This window comes from Artibeus jamaicensis, unplaced genomic scaffold (genome assembly GCF_021234435.1).
Source record: "Artibeus jamaicensis isolate MK-2021 breed Jamaican fruit bat unplaced genomic scaffold, CSHL_Jam_final contig_432, whole genome shotgun sequence".
NCBI classification, from domain to species: Eukaryota; Metazoa; Chordata; class Mammalia; order Chiroptera; family Phyllostomidae; genus Artibeus; species Artibeus jamaicensis.
In genome coordinates, this window is record NW_026521828.1 from 8,555,685 (window position 1) to 8,580,115 (window position 24,431).

The following is a 24,431-nucleotide window of genomic DNA, read 5'->3' on the forward strand; positions in this document are numbered from 1 at the left end:
ACACATGTTCCCTTCCCCCAAGAAGAGCTACAGAAACTTGGGTTGTTTTACTTACAATTGTGAAGTTCATGACTTTGAGAATCCAGATGGTCATGGCCAAGTTCACCAGGATTAAAATCATCAGGAGCAGGACAAAAAAATACAGGCATCTTTTCCGCCAGCCATAAATCCCCACTTTGTACACCTGTGGCCCCTCGGAGCCAGGCATGGCGCTCCGGTGGTGCGCGTACTGTTCCTGGGGCATCTGAAATAAACGAGGCGAGAGAGAGGCACTCGCATGAAACTGCTGAGAGAGGGGCGGGAGGAAAGGAAGGAAACAATTCAGCTGATGAAGAGACATGGCTGGCTGCTGTCTGTACATTCCCACCCTCCCGAAGCCTCTGAAAACCCATTTCCTCTGGACAAAGCGGCTCCTCCTGACGCCTGCTTTAGTCCTATCTGTTTACTCAGCCATGTCTCATCACGTGTGTCAGGACATCTACATACACACATGTCATAGGAGGAGAGAGACGCCTAGGAAGCCGCTTTCCAAACATCTCGCAGACCCCAACGCCTGTTTGAGGGAGGCACTTTGGATCTGTCAAAGTCCTGAGGGTAAAATGTGGAATTCGTGGGGGAAAATAAAATCAGCCCGATAGTTCACTGGTGTTCTAATACTATTCAGACAATTTTGGGGGGGGAAGGGAGGGGTAATGACCTCAAGTGCAATCATTCTTAATTGCTAGAAAGCCAATGGCAAAAGTAGCATTTTGATCTTCTCTCTATTCCCAAGTTCACAGGGGAGCTGAAGGGCACACAGACTGTGCTTACATGCTTCCCTCGACAGAGAACTCACTACCCTTAAAGTTGTTCCTTATGTAGGAGACAATTCTGATTGGTATCAGTCAGCTCCTTTATTTAATAAACATAAAGGAGCCCCCAAGTCAAGTAGGGGATACACAGGCCTTTCAGGGTCTTGCAGGCTAAGGGGAGGAGTGAGCTAGTTAGACAGTGATTTCGGTAGAGTAAGACATGTCAGAAAAATGTTTGTCAATGTTCACTAATATGCTGCTGCCCTTTAAGGTCAGACTGCTTTCCCAAATCCCTCCTGTTGACACCAATTATCTTTATAGCAGCACTACTAATTAGGCACCAACACAAAGGTAAGTAAACTCATCACTTCCAGAAAATTATAAAACCATGCCAAATTTAAAAATTAAATGCAAACAAAGCTACCCACATGAATCATTCAAAATGGGAAGTCACTGACTAGTATGAACGAAGATGACCTGCTAAAACCAAACTGCATACCGTGGTAGCCAGGGCTTTGGCGCAGCCTCTCCTGAGTATGTCATCCCTATTCTGCCACGGGCCACGGGCCACGGGCCACGGGCCAACGGGGCCCTGACTGCCTTGCTCCATTCAAAGTGCTGCAGAGCCTTTCCATGAGGCTTCCCCTCCATGTGGCCCTCGCGGAGGCACACTTCATTCCCTTAGAACAACGCCTGCTTCTGTTTATCCTCGTCTCATTCAGTAGCAATTAAATCAGTGACATGTGGTGCCAAAGTGACCATGGTGAGAAAAAATGTGGGCCCCCAAATCACATCCTTGGTTATTGGGTCATCTTCCAGATAGCTCAGAATATTATTTTATAGCTTTTTGGTAATCATTCAAGTGTATGCCTAAACTCTAAAGATCCCCCAAGAGAGCTCATGGCTTTTAGGCATCAGTGAAATTCCACTTGAGAAACCAAGCGAACTGTTATTTACAGTCAACAGAAATGCTCAGTAAGAGGCCTCCACAACATCTGTCTCATCCTGAACACGACCCTGACCCTGACCTTGACAACAGGCCCTAGCGTATACTTAAATACATGTGTACGGAATGAGTAAGTGAAGAAATGCACGTGTAAGTGATGAATGAATGAGTGGTTCCCCATCCACTATGAAATTGGCTGCAGTCTGGAGGTGTACAAAAGTTCAAGCCAAACACCATGGGAAGTTCTATTTGAATCTTTGCAAATTTCCTTTTGAGGCTCCCAAAGCTCTGTGTCCTCAATGAAGCAGTGAGGTTTATGGTATAAGAAAATCTCTATTTTATTACTCAGCTCCTTATAATTCTGTAGGTCAGAGCTGTAACTACATGGGAACATTACAAAGTCATTGCTCACTGGCCTTTTTACAAAGATTAATCAGCAGGGAAAAAATGCCTTATAAATCTGAAGGAAATTAGGCCTTAATTTTCTATTAAATCATATTCTCTAAAATAAGGAAATGATCACAGAGTCTTATAATCATATCTGAAATGTTCTTTGATTCTGATCAACGAATTTTATGAATGACCTGATTTAAGATGAGTGAACTTGACCCTTTTGTGAGTGGCTACAGGGCTGCAGGGTAAGGACAAGCGTTAAGTCTTTGGCTCTTGCAGGTAGGTTGAACTGCAGGGTGTTCCTCCCACGTGAGTGTGTGAAAGCTACAGATATGGCCGTCATACCAACCGTCTTTCCTACGACATTCATCCCGACTAATGGGAGACTTATAATCTCAGCTGTAAAACAGAAACACCAGGTCCAATCAGCATCACCAAGGGACTAGGGAAATGGATATCACGTGTGTGATTTTTTTCATACACAGATTGTTAGAACTGGCCAGAATTCAGTGATTACTTCTGCTGGGAGTTCTCAACCCTGATGCCCTCAGAGGCACCTGCGGAGCTATGCAAAACATCTCCGCTCAGGTCCCTGAAATAATGGTCACAAGGCTAGCACCCAGGCATCAGCATTTTTAAAGTTCCCCACATGACCCTAAAGTGTAGACAAGGTTGCCTACCACTGGTGTAGAATAATGTCTCCCAACCCAGCAAATTCAAAACAAACTTTGAACAAATACAAATTCAAGTTCTGAGCTCTGTGATGGAATTATTGGGTGGCCAAAAAGTCTGTTTAGGTTTTATCCATAAAATAGACACATTTTTCATTTTTGCCAATATCTTTATTGATTTGAATATTTTGAGTATGTCAGCTACCTCCCAAGTGGTAGAACATTGATTGTTCTCAATTCAGGTCTCTCTTTCAACGCTATCGACGAACTGTTCTACCCAACTGTGGAACATCATCCAGCAGGAAATCTTCAACACCAGAAACTTCACAATCCACTTTTGACAATTTTGATCAGTTACAGTGCCTTCTGCACACACTGCCCAAATATTTTTTTATTATGTTTTTACCTTTCTTAAAATAGTAACACATATACCAAAAATGTTGCATATTTTCTTCCATTTCAATATTGAAATGGTTACCCCCAAATTCACCAATTTTGATGTTTTTTTAAATGCATGCTACTATGACAGCTGTCACAATAGGATCCAACAAAATTGTTTTGAATGGAGTTAAAGACAACTAAGTGCTATTAGAGCCTTCTTATGGGAAAAAGGTCATGAACGTTTTGGCCAACACAACAGAACTATTTAAAAAATTCCCAGGTCATCGCAAAAGATTCCAAAAGATTTGGGACAACTTTTATTTAAAAATTGCCTTCATTTTTTTTTCACAGTATAACAATGTCAAGACAACAATCCTGAAACAGACTCTAATCTAGCATATAATACAGCAAGAAAGCAGAGGTCCTCTGCTTAAAGCAAGAAGGAGGGATTAACTACTCTCGCGGCACCTCTGCAGAACCTGTGGACTCCCAGAGAGCACTGACTCATCCTGACACGTGCACCAACTAGCTGAGTGAGTTACTCAAAGCCCAGAAGGGAGAGTAGCTCCCTTTCCAGGCACATAGTGAATTAGAAGCTGAGCAGGGATCAGAGTGCAGATGCTTGGTGTAGTGGCCTTTTCTACATGTCATGAGGATTCCTATGTCCCCACCTAATGTCATGAGCTACAGGAAACAGCATACGTCAATCTGAAACTTGGTCATAAAGAAAGGTACACTGATAGATCGGCAGGCTGATCCATAGATGATAAGTAAGGAACAGGGAAGGGAGTGAGCCATTTTCTCCAGATGACTGAAATAGGAAGTCTTGCCAGCCAGATGTAATGGAATGGATACGTCTGTGGTCAATAACCCTGCCTGGAAAGGGGAAATTTGGGTAACGCTGAGTACATTAATGTTTCTAGTAAAACATCAAAACATGTTGAAATGATGAAAACAAAAGAGGAAAGAATCTCCAATCTGTGTTTCTCTTTGATTCTTCCCAAATGACATTTGTTGTCCAGGGAATGAAGTTGGAGTTGCAGGTCCTCCCTTGCCCAAGCCCACCCCTTTGTCCCAGGAGGGACCACAGCAATGCATTACCAGCATCATCCATTTTTATAAGATTGGCTTAAGAAAGACGTTTTCATTGCAACTAGCTAAGACCCTGTCTTAGTCAATGTCCCTTTAAGTTGGTGGCTTTGGACGAATTACATGCATTTTGGAAGTTAAATTGCAAAATTACTTTAACTTTGGAAGTTAAATTACTAGAAGTTAAATTAGAAGTTCATAGTTTGGGTGCGGTGGTATATATTTATTAGATAAGGTTTGCAGACACTTCCATGTGAATGATGGTGTTTAACAAACTTTTTTCCCTTCCTCTACACTGATCAAACATCAAAACACTCCCAAAAGTTGAGAACTTCAGCAAAATAAACCTCAAGCACTATAACGTATCTTCTTAGGAAGCTTACTTGTATCTGTGGGAGTATACCAGACCTGTGAATTTTCCATAGGAGCCCTTCTATCTAAATATACCCTCTTCTTGAGAATTGTAGGAGAGAAGTGTGTTCCATCAGACTCTGGGAACAATTTTACATTGTTACAGAACATGTTTTATAGTCACATATGTAAGCTCCCTGGATATATTCAAAACTCTAAGTTTTTAAAACTTGTCTGAACTTCAGGAGCACCTAAACAATGGTGTATATGCATTTGTATTTGATGCAATCCTTCCTTCCTTTTCTTTTTCTTCTTCTTCCTATCTATCTATCCTATCTATCTATCTATCTATCTATCTGAGCATACATTTGTCCAATGAATGAATAAAAATCAAGCCAATGCTAAATAGCAATGCATATACTCCAGCAACAAGTCAACAGCTGTAAAATCAGAAACAAAGGAACGAAAAGTTCCACAAAGGCACATTGCAACTGCACTGGAATTGCAAAGGCACACTGCAATTGTAATGATGTTAAGTAGCCTTAAATTCAAAGCATTACTCTACACTTTCACGAGGCTATTTTCAGTATTCACCTGTTTAGAAACAAATAAGGGTGACTTCAAGATAATCTGTTTCTCACACACACACTGCAATAAGATTATGCTTCCCAAAGAGTGAATGTAGTGAAATTTCCTGTTGCTTTGCCCTTAGGTAGTGAGGAACTGTCAACAGTCAAGGCAATGTTATGATATAATAACCACTCATAACAACGGGCTAGTTAAATAACTGCCAATAGAATAGACATGGGGTTTCCAAAGAAAGCCATTCTAGAGTGGTGTGTTACTAAAACATGATTTTGAGACTTGTAAACTCATTCAAACATTCATGCCTGCAATGCATTACAGAATCAAGGCTGGGTGCTGATTTAACGTGACAATCTCAAAGAGAAGATCCATTTCTAAGTGGTGGACTTGTGAAGAACCTCCCCTTAGGCTGTGCGACTTTGTTTCACTTCTATCCCTGCAGCCCCTGCCAAGCCCCTAGTGACTCTCTGACACTAGGGCAGGTTTTCCCAGTGGCTGCTCAAATGCCCCACATCAGTCACAGGAGCCCCAGGAGGGACCCACACAAATCTCATCATCACGTGAAGTCATCACAAGCGTCCTCGGGTCAGGACAGCCTAAGTGGTTCCTCGACTCTGTGGCTGCTGCTTGTGTGATTCAGGAAACTGCACTACATGTCTAGCTTGAGGCTCACCTACACCGAGCTCCAAAGTGACCAGTACCACTCCTCTGACAAGCCTTTGAAATCTTCATGAAGAAACTGCCCTGATCATACTCAAGCAAGCACATCAATTTTTATACCGTGTTGACTTCCCTTCCTAAATCTGGTCAGTGCCAAATTGCTAATAGAAAATCTTGCATTGCTTTATTTCCTATGTTTCAGCAGCTGGTACCAGAATGATGGAATGATGGAACGAGGGAAGGTCTTGGGCCAGAAACAGAGGCAGCTGGCAGACTTTGTGGGGCCGGGCACACATGCTGGAATAGTCCTGTTAGAAGCCAGGGCGTCATGCAGTCTTACGTTTCAGCAGGGTTCTTCTCCAGGAGAACGACTGCTTTCCTTTCCTTCCTCCTAAATAAGAGATATCTGGAGAACGTTACCATTCCTGCTTTACCAACCTGTTCTGCAAGAATGCATTATGTTTCGAGGGACGATTAAAAAACAACCAGTAAACTTCTAAGGGCACAAGAACGCCCTCAAGTTTCCGGATGATTTTTCTTTGGGGCCTGTAACATTTTAGGGGCCACGGTCTGCTCTGCTAATAGGGCAGAGCAGAGAAAAGGAAGCACTGATGAGCATTTCTCTGACCTTGGCTGGACTCTGCTACCCCCTAGGCATCATAATCTTGTTCCTTAAGGGAACTGAACAGCAGTGCCAATGAGTGTAATTCCATACACAGTTACATATTGTGAGGAAAGGAATGTGGCCAAGCACAGGCCTGCCCTTCAAGGAAATTTCAAGCCCATTTTTTCAACAGAAAGAAGGTATTTTTGACATCTACCATGTGTAGGTACCAGAGTAAGTCCTGGAGACATACAGGTCTTCTCGTGGATGAGTGTGACGTTTCTACTGTCCTAGAGCCCGTGCTTAGTGGGGGACAGGAACACAAACACATAAATGGAGGAAACTATCAGAACCAAAGTTAGGTGTCAGGGAGAAGAGAAACAAAGCTCTGCGACAGAGAACGGAGGGTGACCCGCTCTGGTCACAGAAGGCCATTCTGACCGAATGACAATTAAGGTGAGGCCTGGAGGTGGGAGAAGTCTCCCAGCAGAGGACAGACGTGCAGCAGAAGGGCTGGTGGGGCTGACTTGGCATGAGCTCAGAGGACAGGGCAGGGGACGGGTCTGCAGAGACGGGCTCTGCACCAAACTCAACTGTGTAGGTTACGGGAGGGAGTAAAGAATTCGTACAGCCAGACTAATAACTACATGATTTTATTTAGAAATAAGACATGTGATACCAATCGAGTAAGCTAGGGTTTGTTGATGACGATGCTGTATGTTACAATTTCCAGTGCATTTAAGAGTAAACATGATTTACATCACTGTTTAGGACTGTAACCAGTTCGCATAAACAGCAGGCATAAGTTCCCTCGCTGGCTCATTACAGTTTCTAGAGTGGGTTGTGGAATCTGAGTCATTTTGGATTCTCTCGGCATGTAAATAGTTTTCCACTAGCCATGTTAACTGTAAGGTCCTTGATTTAGAAGGACCTGCTTTCAGGGCCGTTTTCCTCTCCCATCGGTATAAGCCATTAGTCTTGGATTGCTAATGTTTGGCCCAATTTATACAATTGCAACAGACTCATCCCTTTCAGTTGTGATATGATAATCAACCTTTTTTTCTTGTAAAAGTCATACAGAAAAATAAATGCGAGTTTGTGTGAAATAATCCAGAAATGCCATGTTATATTTAAAGAAATATTCAGATTTAAAAGTTAGGTATTCCATATTTTAGTTTCCTAAGATTTGTTACAAGTGTTGAGCAATCTTACTAAAAAATAATTAGACAAGTGTGTGTATTTAAAAGAACCAAAGAACATACAGTTAAGAACATTTCCTTTCCATTCACACATTCAGCCTTCCTCCTTGCAGGGAACTATTGCCACATTTTTTCTTATCCTTATAGAAAGTTGAATACATATACAGGCTTTATTCAATATATGCATTTAATTCATACACACTTGATTCCCTTAATAACATAGTTCAGTGGTAATCCCATAAAAACATACAGAAATATATTTTTAAGTTGGATTGAAATTGTGTGGATCTACAATATTCAACCTAACCAACCCCTTAGTGATGAATACTGATTTGTTTCCAGTAATTTTCTGTTGCCAATGTTTAGCCAAACAAATTGATACTTACAGGGCATCACCATGTGCTGGCACTTGGTGTTCAGCAGTTAGAAGACAGATGAAAGACAGTAAAAGAAGGCAGCAGTAAAAAACTCTTGGACCTTATATTCAAGCAGAGGAGATGAAAAACAGATAAACAAGCACATATGTAACTTTTCATACTTATGTGTGGGAGTAAAGCCAGAAAGAGACACAGACAGTGACTGAGAGGCTCCCGCCCACAGGGAGGCCTCTGTGCAGTGGAGAGATTTGAGGAAAAACAGAACAAAACATAAACAGACAACAGAGAAAAGCAGGAGGGCATCCAGAGAGAGCACGCCAGTCTGAAGAAACAGTACTAGCAAGTGCAAAGGCCCTGGGGTGGGGGCTCAAGGGCAGGTTTAAAGGGCAGGGTGGCCAGATTGGAGTGAATGGGGGGGGGCAGTGTGTGCAAACAGGCTGGGAAGCACAGGCAGGAGGGCTGCACATTTGGTCTCATAAGCTACAGTGAAAACCTGGGGGGTGGCACTGACTGTGACAGAGACATTCCCAGGACTTGGGCGCAGGGGGGAGATGCCTGGATTTTCACTCTGGGGCCACTCCAACTGCTCTGAGGCACAGACGAGAAGGCACATGGAGAACCCAGGGGCCTGTGGGTACCACTCTTGCCCAGAGAGCATAGCCCAGACCCGATTAGAGGTGAGTGAGGTGTTGAGCGGCTGTATTTGAAATCTATCTGGAAGGCAGAGCTGACAGGCATCGCTGCTTTCTGAGATAGCGCACGCGTGCGAAGGAAAGGAGTCAAGGAGAAAGCCAAGGCTCTGCCATGAGGATGGGGCCCTTCATCAGGATGGGGAACATTACAGCAGTGGGCTTGCGGGGCAGGAAGCAAACAGAGTGTGCGCAGGGAAGACAGAGAGCTGGGTTTCGACACAGGGACTTTGAAAGGAGTAGAAGAGTCCATGAGGTGGTGCCACTTCCAAATGAGCTGGAATTCAGGAGAAAGACTGGGCTTGAAGGTAAATGCCTAGGTCTCCTGTGGAGGAGTGTCATTTAGAGCCGCAGGGATGGAACATGCATCTTTCACAAATGTCCACGTAAACCTCTCAGAGATGCTCTGAGAAAGAGAACTTCTAGCCGTGTGTGTGTGTGTGTATGTGCGGTGTGTGTGCACATGTACTGTGTTGTACGTGCTATTGTTAGGGTTCCTTTCCAAAGTACAATATCCCTTCCACTTAAATTTATAGTATTTATCTTGGATGAATTAGAAGCTATTTCAGTATAATTATGACTATTAATTCTTACTGTTCTAAAGATTTAGACCTTTGGGGTGTCAGCTGAAGTAGTTTCAGATAGAAATACAGTTCTGAAACACGCATACATATTTGTACTAGGAATTATCAGATATGTGAGCTCATACATTATGACAACATTCTAGGAGATGAATATGATTAATATTATCTCATAAATTAAGATACTGAGGTCCTTGGGAATGAAAGAATGTTCTGAAGGACTCTGAACCAGTAAGTTGGTTAGGGTCTGAACTCAGAATGAGGCGACTGCTTGGATTCCCCTGGATAAGACACCGGGCGTGCAGAATTACCATCCAGATGTGTATTTAGTGTGGGATGCGTAAGCACTGCCCCCACCTGACAAATCCTCCTTTTCTTTCAGGCCCACCTGCGGCTCTGTCCTGGGCATTTGGGAGGCATCAGTGAGAAAAGCACAGACCCCCAATCCCCTGGCAGTGGTGGAGGCAGGAATGGGAGAGATAGACGAAGGAAAAAAACATGCTTGGAACTGAGGTCACAGAGAATGAGTGCTGTGGGGCAAAGACCAAAAACAAGAAGGAGGGAGGGGGGAGGAGGGAGGGGGAGGGGGGGGAGGAGAGTAAATAGGCGGAGTAGTGTGGCGGGTTAAGGAGCAGAGCAGGATCAAAATTTAAAGGCATGAGAAAGACCAAGCTCACAGAGACAGTAATTTCTGAGCCAAGACTTGAAGGAATCTTAGAGCTGTTCAAGATTACACTGTGCATAAAACTCATACATCATTCTAAACATAGGGCTTGATGTTGCAAGCTGAGGACCAGAAGAGAATGTATAAGCTAAACACCCCTGAAAAGGAAGTAAAAATTCAAACACCCAACTGCAAAGTTAACAGTGTCATTTTCACATGCAAAGGACACCACATCCACCCATCGTGGCCTCGTCCATGGTCAGCTTTCTGAACAGGAGCGACGGATCCTTTCAACTAACTGCTACCCTGTGTTGTAAAGGCCCAGGCTGCTTCCATCCCCACAAATGATTCGGTCCAGAAGCAGGTAATAAAAATCACAGACAAGCCACCACAGCTCTTCTGTGATCTGGGGACCAAGCTGTGCAATAAAATAATAACAAGCATGACTCAAACACTTAAGATCAGGGAATGAGACCCGCAGCTTGAAGGAAGCATGGACAATACAAAGTTCAAATCCATTTTCAACTGTTAAACATTATTTAACAGTTGAGAAAGCCAGGTTCAGGGAGGTGAAGTGACAAAGTCACCGAGTAAATCAGCGACAAGACCAACGTCAGCTCAACTTAAAACCAGCCTGTTCCCCACAAACTCCAGGCTGCCATCTTTCCAACTTGAACTCCTACTCCTATTAGACATCGCTGTTGTCCACCACCACACAGATGCCTTCTGAACAATACCCAGCGGCAAAGCGCAACAGAACCATCCGTTTCCTAAAACAAAGACAGCGTGTGACACCGATGACAAACACTTGGGAAGCTCTGCTGTGTGCCAGACACTGTTCTAAACGCTTCACTGAACTTGTTTAGCCTTCACCCACATACAGTGATGAGCTGGGTATTATCACTATTCGCGTTGTACAGGGGAGGGAACTGAGGAACAGAGAGGTTAAGTAATCTGCCTGAACGAACTCAGCCTGATAACGCAGTTGAGCCCGGAGTGCCTAGCTGAAGAATCCGTTCTCTCAATTCTCCTGTTAAATGCTTCCAGATATAGATGTATGTGGTCAGAACAGTACGATTGCTAATTTCAAAATGTTTTTGTAACGCTGTTGGCTAAAATTTCTCACCATGAATATTTATTTTCAGTAGATTCATCAAACACTTATTGAGCGACCACTGAATTCCAGCCAGGGTGCGTATCACTCCACGGCCGATTTCCCCCACCCAATAAACTACCCCGGATGTGTCTCTAAAACCCATAAGCTTTTACAACCTCATGAAAAACAGCTACAACAAATTAGATACATCCTTTTATAGTGACTCAATAGTTCCATAAAATTAGCATCGATCTATACATTCTGCTGTGACAACTGTGTTTGGTAAGGCTCTTTAGCTATTATCTAAGCTCTCAAATACTTGCAAAGAAATCTGCAGTCAGAAAGGAAATGTTCTTCATCTCATTTTTAGTCACATTATTTGTCTTTTCTTTAAATGAAAGTGTCTGGAAACAAGCATGACAATAATGATTCCTAAAAGTTAGGATGCACTTTGCTAAGCACCTAGTATGCCTTCACATACATCTGTAGTTATACACATACATATGTGTGTGTGTGTATATGTACACACACACACACGTATTGTACTTCCTGAAGCAGAACTTCCAGTGACATACACAGACACGAACCACCCTGCTGGAGGTTTACAAAGGGGTACACCTGGGTAAGCAATATCCAGTCAAGACAGGGTACGTTTCCATCACCCCAGAAAGCCCCCTCATGCCCCATCCTAATCAATCCCCTCTCCCAGAGGCAATGACTGTTCTGGATTCTATCACATTTAAATTTTTGGACTGTGTGTACCATTGTATGATGGGATTGTTGCAATAAATATCTAACTCCGACACCTGCACTCTTGGCTGCCATGCGGCCCTGCTGCGTCTCCTCTGGACAGACACTCAGCTCACCTCAGCAGGGCCCTCCGAGAGGAGCGGGCCATGATGGCCTGCCTTCTCTCTCAGGCGTGGACAGTGGTGCTCTACACGCCACCCTCGGAGGATGGAAAACCAGTCCCAGAGATCACGTTGCACCTTCTGTGGTTCAGACGAGGAACGCTGCTGCGAGCTCACTAAGGTAAACGCCCACAGACAGGGAAGGTGGGCGTCAGCGCCGTGGATGCAACTGCCAAAGGGAAAGGAGCTGCCCATTCCCGCCGACTGCTGCGCAGCCAGAAATCGGACCAGGGATGCTTGTCCTCGGCTTTTTCTACGTAAGTTAGATTTGGACAAAATATCTCAGCAGGTCTAAATACTCTGTAACTAAGTCCAATAAAAAGACACATTATAAACACAAAGAGGCCAGTCCGCAGATTGACAGTTTGTGACCAACCAGCTGTGGGCCTCTCAGCCTGTGAAACACCAGGAATGGCTTCTTCAGTGACAGAAGTGAAGCCATGAACCTTTGACAGTCACGGCCAACTTTAGGAGCAATGTTTGTCATTACATAGCAAAAGTTATGCAGTCCAGGCTCGGGTCTGTGACCAACACTCCTGATCACTGAGACAAGCAGACACCTGCTGTATACAGTTACCAAACAAACACCAGAGAGAAAAGCTGGCAACAGGAAGCTAAAGCAGAATAAAAAAGAAATAAAAGGAGGAGAGCTAGAAAGAGTATAGAATGAGAGGGATGATGGAAGGCAAGAAAGGAAGGAATGCAGTGGGCTGTTTGTTGCTCCTGGGCTGTCTGTACGCTGTAAGCAGCTGGCCCTCACTGCCCAGGCCACACCCAGGACCGCGAGCCCAGTCTGAGCAGGGGGAGCAGAGTGGTGCTGAGCGGTGTGCTTGGAGAAGGGGGCTAAGCCTGGTATTTATTTGCTTGAGCTCAATGAGAGCAATTGCGGTGGCTGAATACTTTGACCCCAGCAAGTGACTGCAGGGTTTCCAGGAAATCAGAAATGTATTATTTGGAAGTCAGGGTCCTTGCAAAATAGTCTGATCCTATCACCCTGGCCAGGGAAAGTGGTTCTAACAAGGGGAGAGTTTCTAACCCCGACAATATAGTCTCTTATCAGGAAACTGTGCTTGCTTTAATAGGTGCCACTGCACGATCGGTTAAAAACAAGAATAAAGCCATCGCCTCCACGTCCACCCACACACCCGGAGCTCCATTAGAACGGCCAGCAGCGAAGATTTCCAAGCAAACCAATCTCCCCAGATTTACGCACTTAGTGAACCGTGGTGACACATTCCTCCCCCGGACCTGCAGACCTGTCTGACAGGCAGGCCAGGGGCCGCCGCTTACATGGCTTCCTTTATATGAGGCGGCTCACACTTGGCCACAGGAATCTGAAGCAGTAATGAAGAGCATCACCTTTCTGTGTAGCAGCATAGGTGAAAGACAGAGGAGAGCGGAAGCTGCGGAGAAATCCGGGCAGCACAGAAAGGAGAAGCAGCCGGGATGATGCCATGTTAAACCTCCCCTCCTCTGCTGACTGTCTCGGCTCTTCATTTGATCTTACCTGCCTATTTCATTCCTTGCCAGTTTGTCTCATGCCATCTCTGTTAATATTTAAGTACGGAAAGTTGAACCACTTAAACTCTTGCCGTGCGCAGGGCACCGTGCTACGAGTATTGCACGCACTACCTCACAGCGCACTCGGGGGCAGGCACTGCCGTGTCCATTTTTAGGAAGATGCCGCGGCTCACGGGAGGAAGGGACTTGCCCAGGGTCGCACGGCCGGGATCACGGCCTCAGAGCTTGGGCTCAGCTCACAGCGGAACCCCGTGCCTTCCGCAACAAGAGCACTCCACTCTTCGTGTTCGCTCTGCTCTCTCCCTCAGGACCACCCCCTTCGCCTCAGGTTAATAGGTGTCCGGCATCTTCCTCACAGAATATGTGCTTGTCAGATGACTGGAACTGAGTTCAGAAAACTACTTTTTTCTCAGGAAGAGGTTAACTGGAATGTGTTCAGAAAAGAGGAAAGTGCGGGAAAAGGTGAGAGAGGATAAAATAATTCAAAATGCCCAGCCTCAGGAAAGAGCAACTGAGACATAAGGAGATGGAAGAGTTTTAGCATTACAAAAACCACGCATTGTGAGAAGCAGAAAAGACATTAGAAGCACGTGACCCCATTTCACAGATGAGAAAACTGAGGTCCAGCTTTCTGTGGAGTCAGGACCTACCCCAATGCTTCTGACCCCTCTACCTTGACTCCCTTCTCTTCACCCCACTTCTGCACCAGGGACCACTACTGCCTTCACACGTGGCTTAAGAGACTATGACAATGGCCATGGGTTACGGGGAGAGCACAGAGACGCACATTGGGCTCCATCCCAGGAGGCCTGGTTTCAGAAGCAAGGCCCCAAGCTGCCTCACAGTACAGGGAGGGCCTGGTGATCGCATCTGGCTGGCATCTGTTAGCAGTGCTCCCCATGGCGTCCCTGCAGTGAGTGACGAGTTAGCCGGGACGGTGTTAAACAAACTCAGTTCTGTGGACCCTGCCTGGCTGGCTTCGAAAGACTCTCTCGGCAGCGCTTAAGAAGACAGGGATTCCCCAACTCCGAAATTCCAATCTCAGAAATTCCGATTCAGGGGGTTTTGAGGAACCCTGGAACCAGGTAACTTCTGAGGGACCTCCTGACAGTGAGATTCCATCACCATGTTACTCTCTCTAGCGTGGCTCCAGCCAGCACCGAGCTGGCACGTGTGGCGCCTGGTCCACGGCAGACCCGGAGGCGCGGACCGGGAGGTGCTGCTGCCTCAGACTGCCCGTGGCTCTCGGGAGGTGACGTGTCTTTTCTGTCTTTTCTGCTCTCAGTGTCCACTCTTTTCTTTAATGATTTTTTAAAAGATTTTATTTAATTATTTTTAGAGATAAGGGAATGGAGGGAGAGAGAGAGAAGAAGGGAACATCAATGTGCTAGGGAAACACCGATCAGTTGCCTGCCCCCAACCGGAGACCTGGCCTGCAACCCAAGCATGTGCCCTGAATGGGAATTGAACTGGTGACCTTTCGGTTTGCAGGACAATGGTCAATCCACTGAGCCACACCAGTGAGGAGCAGTGTCCACTTGAAAATGGAAGAGACATATTGTTTTCCAGAGTACTCAGAACCCTCACGACAAACCACATTCTGAACTTGTAATGTCTCCTTCACACAATGGCTAGAATGGGAAAACCTGTGGAGTCAGGAGGCAGATCAGTGGTTACCTGAGACTGGGAGTGTGACCAAGAGCTGACTCAGTGGGCACAGGAAACTCACTGAGCTCATGTGTTCTAAAACTGCCCACTGCACCACTGTATAAACGTACTAAAAAAGCATGATATTCTTACGGGTGAATTCCACAATTTATCAATAATACCTAACAAAGCTGAAAAACATACAGGAGAATATGGATTTCCTTATTCACTTTTTTTCATTAAGCATCTGTGGCCAAAGCTATCCTGCCGATCCCCAGACATCCTCCCTGCTGGTCACTGCTGTGCTCATTATGAGGCCGAAAGCCCTTGATCTCAATGTGCGGGCTCCTGCTCACACCTAGAGGGCGAAACCTCCCTCGCACTATCCTGGTAACGTCATTCCACGGGGCCAGCAGGCCTGTGACCAGTTTGTGCCGTGCGTCCTGAGACACTAGGCAAAGTCTACGCAGGGTTGGGGTGGTGAGCCCTCTGTGACTAAATGGGGAAAAGCTCATGAGGAGAAATACTTATCACCTTCACGTCCTGCCACCATTGTCCTGACTTAAATGTGGCACATAGGGATGAGCATGAAGAGCTGAGGATGGTGGAGCAGAAAGGAAGTTCCGATCCTTGGAGAAACTGTTTAACTTCGGCTCCTACCCTGGAGTGCCCGGCAGTGGCCCGTGTCAGCATCTTTTAAGGTTGAGACCTCTAGTCACCAGGGATCCTCAGATCTCCTCAGGGATCTGAGAGTTCTCGACAACATTTGTTCTTGTGTCTGTTTTTCTTTGCTTTTTACCTGCTTATTTTGTTTATGCAAATTCTGATCTAGAAGATGGCAATCTGATTCATAGCCCATGGCTCCCACTGTGCAGGGTTGGTGTCTGAGTTTGTATTTGCTGTAGGATCATGTTGGTGACGAGCAGGTCCATGCTGCCGTGACCAATGAGGGAGGTGCCGAGTGTGACAGAACCCCACATGGCACGGTCCCTGCAGGTGCAGGTCAGAGGCCACCAGGGTGTGCACGTGAAAGGAGACGTGAAGAGAAAAAGTTATGGAGGAATCAAGAATCTGCCCAGGATGCAGAAACCTGAATGCACTGAAATCTACAGTCTCTAGACAGCTGCTGGTCTCCTGCTTGTGATGCCAGCCTCGTTAAATTTCAGTAAAATTCTCTGCGAAAGGCACCCATTTTGATAATCTGAATATTACATTACATAGCTTTCTCTGTATTTAATTCATAAATTTGTTTTCATATTATAGCTGTTCAACAATGATTAAAACAGGTAAATATTTCTATTTCGAGAGATAATATCCAGGTGGGTATTTGGGGTTTGTACATATTTAAATAACAATATCATGAAAAAAAATTAAATCAACAATGGAGGAAGAGATCTTTTTTCCAGTCCTGTTAAAAAGGGGTTGCTATATCACTCAAATTCAAGAAATTCTGAACCACTTGGTAGCCAAACCCCTTCCAGATGATGAAATCCATGACTCCAGGAACTTCCTTATCTGATGAAACAAATACAGTACACTTTCACTGACACTGTTGTATAGGCCCTTTGAGGTGGTTTTGAAAATGAAATTAAGGTTAAAGAAATGCATTAAAAATAAGGTGTTGGGAACTGCTCTGCCTGGTTTCAGGAATTGTAACTGCCCCCCATGGCTAAGGCTGAGTGAGCGACCTCTGGAATGCGAGCCACAGGAGACAAGGCTTGTCTCTGGTAGCAAACGCTGCCTCAGCTTCCTCTCCCTGCTCCCAAGGCATGGTCGGAAGTCAATGACAGGTAAGACCCCTCACAGAGAGAGGGGCAACTTAAGCCAGACTTGACCACGTGGGAGGCCATTGTGGAAGGACTCGGGGGGCTGTGACCAAGAGGGAGCAATGGACACTTGCCCCCCAGCTATGTGACATAGCCCAAGTCCCCATGTTCTCCGGGAGAAGCGCTTCCTGACTCTAATCCACTTAAGCCTGAAAACCTGTGATGGGAAGGCGGTGCAGCTCCTTGCCTTGCTAGAGTAGTATCTGGGGTAAATCTGGCATAAGAAAGAATTCCTAAAAGTCCTGCGCAACCTGCTTTGCTCAGAGTATTTTCATTCATATGTTAAGTGTCCAAGCAGGAAATGAGTATGTCTCCCAAAGTTTCTGCAACCCCCTTTCCTGACAGACATTGATGCAGACCAAGCCCTCAGATTTCTTTGAAATGTTCTCTCCTGTTTGATCCTTGCCACCTTGTATTCCTGTGTATTACAACCCAATAAAAGCTCCTGGAGGAAGGGGCTCCTGGCCTTTTTCCACTGAGAAACTGGCCACCTCTCCTCCCCAAGCAAATCATGTCTTGGTAGTGTTTACTTTCACCCGTTGTGGACGGGGGACTTGAGGGCAAAGTCGCCCCCACAATAAGGCACATACGTTCTGTATTTCCTTTCGGGAGTCAGCCTGGGCACTAATGTCCCCAGGAGTGGCTCCCTGAGCGAGCTCTGACCACTGCAACCGTTCACCTGCCTCCAGCTGGTCCCTTCACTCAACACCCCAGTAGGAACATCACTGATAGAACACACATGGGTTAAAAATAAGGCCTGGGGAGCCTGGCCCCGCCTTGCTTAGGAAATCTGAACCCTCGGACGATGCCAGTCTCACAAAATGTGCTCTCTGATTGCTTCCAGAAGGCAAGGCAGGGCAGACTGCCCATGGGGTCTCCTGTTGTGAAGAGGGCAAAACAATTTTCCCCATGGGGGCCGTGGCTGATTCACACACTTCAAGTCAAGCAAATCAGCGCCCGAGGCTTCTCGCCATTTCCCGAATGTGTTTGGTCCCTGGGCACAGACGCCTCCGCCTGTCTCGTGGCCAAGGCCAGGCTGTGGTCACTCCTCTCTCCTTGTCGCCCGCCCCTCTGCCCTGGATTTCTTCTCTGCCCTCTGCCCTGTTTATTTCTTTTCGGAGGTCAGGGGAGCTGGATTTCCTTCCCTCCTATACTTCTAGCAGAGGGAAGCTACAGAGTTTCTTCCAAGTTTCAGGCACTGCTGCTCGTAATCCTGCAGCCCGGAGTTGCTATTTCACGCCTGTTCTGCTGAGCCCTTGACGCGGACTAAATTTAGAAGAGGATGACATTAGAGCTCAGTGGAGGCTCCTTTTTCACCGGCAGTGGGCTGGGCTACGGTGCGTGTCGCCTCCTAATCTGTCTTGGCATTTGCTCACTCAGGAGGCACCGGAGAAACACACACAGTGCAGTCACTGTCAGCCCTGACGTCCCACTGCATCCCCTCCTTGTCCTGTGTCCCAGGTTCAGAGACTCCCCATCCCTGCCCAACACCACAAGCAGGAGGGTGACGAAGAACAAGAAATCCTGTTGCCTCATTCCCTACTCCAAGTACAAAACTGTGGAGAACACAGAACTGCTGGCTAGAAACCAAATTCCACCAGTAGGACACGGTGTCTGTCCACTCCTCCCAGCCTGTACACAGAGACAGATGGGGAAAAGTATAGCCCCCACACTTCGTTCACCCATTAATCTTACTCTCCACCATCAGCTACTTGTTGAGAGAGTTTAGAACCAAAGTAAATACACACCTGTTTTTATAGCAGTCCGCCCTAACGGGGCTAGCTACCACTCTGCTGCTATTCAAGAAGTATCCAAGAATCTACTCATTCATCTATTTCCTCAACTGGACTCTTAGCCAAACCCCCGTGGAAAACACCATTGCTGTCACCGGTTGCTCTGCCAGAAATCACAAAGTTGTAGTGATATTTAGTTCACCCCTCTCTGAGCTAACCCGGTTTCTTAAATGTAATTGCAATATTTTGTGTATTTTATAATCACTAAGCAGAAACAGAGGTATAGCTTTCCTATGGGGAGGAAAAATCTATGTTGCATTACAGCTGATATGTGTGAGAAAGATTATTTAAAATTTGCTTTTTGAAAAATGCACTCTTCAGTAAGGTGTAAAATCAAATCAATCAATCAATAAAATAACATTCACGCCATTATGTCTCTATCTTTTAACAGTGACTTTGAGTAAATTACTGTTTTCTATTACTCTTTAGTCATCTATATTTCATGTTTTTGAGAGTATAGCAGCCAGTTATTTCTTCAACTCAGAAAAACTTTTAATTACAGAAACAGAATTACAAATGTTGATCCAGCATATTTCTATACAAATATGTCACTGGGCTCCTTGAAGGACCATCATAATATCACAGAACAATAAAAGGTGCCAGGAACTGATACACACACATCTGCTCCTACAGGTAGAAAGTGTCGTCCAGACTAGAAACTTCAAACTAATTCTCTCCCAAAACAAGAGCCATTTTCTGTTGCACACACTCCTCTCAAAACTCTCCTGAAGCAAAGAACACAGACAGTTTCACTTAAAATGATCTTTCTTGCCAATGAATTGTCCTTCCTCACAGAAAAGTTCCAGAAGGTTGGAGCCAGTGACAACACATGAACTCACCTACTTTTTTTCAAATTGTGCTGCCAGCTAAATCCTAGCTTTCCAAAGTATCTCCGCCCTGTGAAAGTCAGATCTTGAAGGGAATGGGAGACAGAGAGATTACAAGTACACACCAAATGTTTGAGTGATGGAGTTCTGACCTATAAACACTCACACACACATGCACACGCACCCCACCCCGGAAACTCAGAGTTCATGCAAGCAAACGGCGGCTTAGAAAGTGAAGGGACGCGTGGAAACAGAAGAACGCCACAGCCCCTACCTCTCGTCGCTTCCCCAGGCAGCCGATGAAACCAGCCTCGGTCCGGGAGTGTGCTGAGAGGCCGGGAAGGAGGCGGCCTCGGGCCGAGCAGCGTGAGCAGGCCCAGCCTGCGCTCAGAAGCCGCCCCAGTCAGATTTTCCAAAAGTGGAACTGCAGCCAAGTCCCTGCCCATGCCTGAAGAATTTCCTGAACAGCATTCCCGTTCTCTGTCTGACTGCTTTGAAACCGTACTCTCTCTGTGCTTCAATACGGCTTTGTCAGGCCAGCTCGGAGCTACTGGGCTGTCTCCAGCTATCAATGGGAAACACATGTGCGAGCACGGACCCGCTCCCCTGCCACAGCACCCACGGCGCCTGCCGGGCTCCCATTCACGACCACAAAGGAAACGGCCTCTAGAACCAATTCGGATTTCGCAGCCATTCTCCACACGGGCTCTGCGCTGTGGTGCTAGATGCTGGGGATAAGCCTTCTCTTTCTTCTGCTCAAGATTGCCCCCTTTTAACTTGCTGCTCCGGTCCACATTCCTGGCTGGCTCCTGGGAGCCCCCCAGCCCAGCTCTCCCCTGCCCTGATAACAAACCTATTACAGCTGAGGATGTGAATTCTAATTTGATCTCCTTACCTGCGTCGCCTCAGTCTTCACCCAGCATCCCAGTTGCTGGAGGGGGAACAGTATTTTTAGCATTTCCAGACTGGTTCAGGACTTCAGAGCGGTGCCTTCGTCCTGATGTGCGTGCATCCATGACTGCGGCAACTAAAAGTAGTGCAATTATCTCTTAGGCACTTTTGTTGCTCTCCGCTCCATAGCTGTGCGGGTCCAACCACGGAACATTTTACAGGCTCTGGCAACGCGTGTTATGGTTATAGGAAACAGGTGAGACGATGCACCTTTAATCAGAACGTGCCCTCATTCAGTGCACCTGTGATTATTTCTGGACGACGCTCCATCGGGATGTCCCGTGTACATTCTGCTGGGGTTTGTGGTCTACCTTTGACATTTCTCTTTTCCGTGGAACAAGAGGAAAGCTATAAAGATACGAAGAGGACACCCCTCTCCTTTTCCCACACCGAAACCCAGTACCTTAAGAGCCAAAGCTAAGTTGTCAAGGTAACACTGTAGAAAAGAGATGATTTAAAGAGAGAGCCTCCTCTGTTTTGAGGGGGGGTTTTTGGTATTAACATTTTACTTCCTAATATTATACCCCATTAGCAACTTATTTTAAAGGACTGGCTTGCTGGCTTGTCACAGTGCTGTGTGTTCCCAAGGGGGTGTTGTAGTTAATAGGGCTTGGTGGGGGCTTGAGTCTAGCATCCAGTTGCAATGGGCACTTGCAGCAGGATTAGATTTTTGCCTTGGGAAGCAGAGACAGAGAGAGAGAGAGAGAGAGAGAGAGAGAGAGAGAGAGAGAGAGAGAGAGAGAGAGACCGTGTGCAACTCTCAGGTCAGAATGCAATTACAGAATCAGAGAACTTCAGAGCCGGAAGGAACCCCAGGGAGCGTCCAGCCCAAATTGTTTCTACCCTCATGTTACAGAAGAAATCGGAGGCCCTGCCAGATTCGAGGGCTCGCCTGGAGTTGCAAAGACAGTTACTGGCAGAGCTGAGGCCAGAACATGGGATTGGGGCTAATTTTCTATGTGCTTTCATTATCCTGACAGCATTTGGGAGAGGAGGTATCATGTCACCTTCACAAGAGCAGGCTTATAATTGGCCTAGGTTTAATTTTAGCTTCGTCTGTGAATTCTAGTCAGCTTGCTTAGCCTTCTGAACTTAGTATCTTTGTCTGCAAAATGGGGACAATAATAGGATCTAACTCATGGAATTGTTGGGGATATGCAGAGATAATCCATTTATAAAGCAGTTATTAAAGTGCCTATAAATAAATTTCAGTTTAGTTTCCTTTTAATGGAGCAAAAACCAGACCCTTTCTTTTACCTAAAAGCTAAGCTGCCCTCTTACACCTAGTCTGAGCTTCTAGAATAAACCATTGAATGGGCTGGTTTTCTGCCCCCTTAACATAACAGGGGCCTATCACCTTAGACACAGGCATGAGCCCTAATGCCTCAGGGGAACATGGAGCTGACCACACAGCTACACTTCTCATTCATTCCCTAAACCTAACACCGAAGCCTTTCCTCAAGACTAACTCACAGGGAGGGAAAAGAGTGATATCTGACCTGCAGTCCAGGGCAGGAGGCAGAACAAAGGGCCACTTGCAGAGAACTCAGCTCTCTCTCCAAACCTTAGGAGCTCAAGGTCACCATTCTAACAATCGGAGGCCATTAACAATTTGCAATGCCCACATTTGGTCATTGCAACGTCCTAAATGAACAACAACAACAATGCAACATCCTGTAAGCAGAGGAAGAAATCTTACTGAGAAGGTAGCTGCTACCAATTCTAACGAATCATATTTCCATCTGGGGTTCCAGATTCCAGAGCCTTCGTCTCAGAGTCAAAACCAGCAAGTGCTTAAAGAACCACTCACTTCTTATTAATCATGTTTAGTGTGCCCGGCTACTTTGGGGGAGACCAAAGAGGCAGAACAATTAGTTTTGAATGGTTTACAGAATGATCTCTGTGATCAATTAAAACAAGCAAACAAACATACAACTGGAAAAACTCAGCCCAGGCTTATAGAAGGGCAGAACAATGGTGATGTGATCCATCAGACGCTGCCCCAGCGGCTCCCCAAATACTTGCTACGTGGCTCATTCAGTGTGGATGTTTGAGACCCAGCTTGAGATCCAGCTTCAATATGACTGACTAGCTGGAAAAATCCTGAAAAGTTACTTAACTCTTCTAATGTTCAGAAAAATTATCCAAAACTTGAAAATGATACCAAAGGGTTCGCATGTTCATTTAAAGGCACACTGGGCAATGCTTTAACAGTCCATTTCAAGAATTACTTAAGGGAAATGTGCTTTTGTTCAGAGTAAAATTCAATTTACTACTGAATAAAGATGCCAAAGTTAGTAAAGCTACATGTTACCTTGGAGACTTCTGTCTGTTAAAGATACAAATTATTTCTCTCCAGCAGAAAAAAACATAATGCCACATGTAATGGTGTATTGCACTGTAAGACACTAACCAGTTTTGTATCTAATCTAGCAGCCTGTGCTAACATTCATTTACTGATGCACCTAAAACAAGAAGCTCCTCAAATGACGTAGGCACCAGCCTTACTATCATACCTACTCCCTCATCAATTAATGCATCAAATCAAATCTTTGATGTATTTCAGTTCATATTTGTAGGAGTAATGTTTTTAATTTTCAAAAGTTATGGCTGGATACAATTTCATTTTCCACATCTGGATGTTGAGTGTTTTAAGCCTTATGTGACATAATGCATAATAAAGCACTTAGCAAAGTGTATAGCACATAGCAAATGCTGAAACTATGGAAATGCTTCCATTATTTAATGCTCTAGTATCTGGTGTTCATTTCTGCAAAGGCCTCTAGAGCTCACGGGGCTGGATCACTCATCGGTCTCTTTCCTATCACGCCTTTCAGTTCTCGCCCTTGGATTCTGAGCACCCTCTGTGGTGACCACACCTACTGGAATTTTCCCACAGATGTTAACTTTGCTTTTCAGATATTTCTACTTTTAATGTTCTAAAATTAATCCCTGAAATAGATCTCCCTATAACACATACAGACTCTATAGCTGCTAATCATAAAGTTCAGTTAAAACTTCTGATCTAAGGGGCACGTGGATGACCAAGTATCATTCTAAACTAGAACAAAAGTCCACAAGGACAGGGATGTTTGTCTGCCTCATCTCCTGCCATATTCCCACCGTCCAGGACTGGTACGCAGTTGGCCTTCATATTTACCATTTCAATAAGTAACAGCCTTTGATTTACTTAAAAACAGGGGGTCTAACACAGTCTGTTTAAAATTATTTTGTCTTACAGTTTAAACATGTCTGGAACTATTAGGTCATTTCTTCTCATTATGGCTTAGATTCCTTTCGTCATCTGCTTTGCTTTCTTCCAGGAATGTTTCAGTTCTGTGAACTTCCTCATAAAACTTGGTGCTGAGAGGTGAATCAACTCCGCAGGTGTGCGGGGTCTGCCTGGGGGGCAGCGGAACACCTCCCTCTCTCATGTAGGCTGCTTGCTTCTATTAATGTGGTTCTTGATATACTAGCTTTGGGGGCAGTGACCTTGAGTCCCACAGGAAAGCCAGCTCCAGTGCCTGTGTCACAGGCGCTCTTATTAAGGTGCGTCTCCTCTACGGTTCACATCTGGGGTTCCCAGGCCTAGCTCTCCGTTAGACCCTGGAGGGTGCTCGAAAGATGATGGGAGCCAGGGCCCGACCCCAGCAGCCATGACTCCGCTGGACCCGAGTAGGAGCCAGAGAACTGCATCTCGTTTTCAGACCCGCTGCCTCAGTGATTCATTATAACAAGAGCCAGACCTAAGAATCTCGAAGTCACAGTGATAACCGGGCCTTTTAGAACATACACTTAATCACCCTCGCTGTGACTTCGAAGGCCTGGCTTGGTCTGGTCCCTCGTCTACCTCTGCAGCCTCGTCTGCTGCCACGCTG

General features: G+C 45.6%; 1 protein-coding gene across 3 annotated transcripts in view; it reads right to left on the reverse strand.

Moving 5' to 3' along the window:
- The window catches only part of SGCD (sarcoglycan delta), a 492,701-nt gene that overhangs the window by 342,403 nt on the left and 125,867 nt on the right, over positions 1-24,431 (reverse strand). Inside the window, exons 1-2 of one of the 3 annotated variants that reach the window (XM_037152271.2) lie at positions 19,877-20,181; positions 56-244 (exon numbers count right to left, since the gene is read on the reverse strand). In XM_037152271.2, the coding sequence (XP_037008166.2) occupies positions 56-244 (189 nt within the window). In that variant the 5' untranslated portion in view covers positions 19,877-20,181. Of the gene's footprint in view, positions 1-55; positions 245-19,614; positions 19,636-19,876; positions 20,182-24,431 lie in introns of those variants that run through there. The other 2 variants (XM_053665947.1, XM_037152272.2) reach the window with 2 other exon arrangements.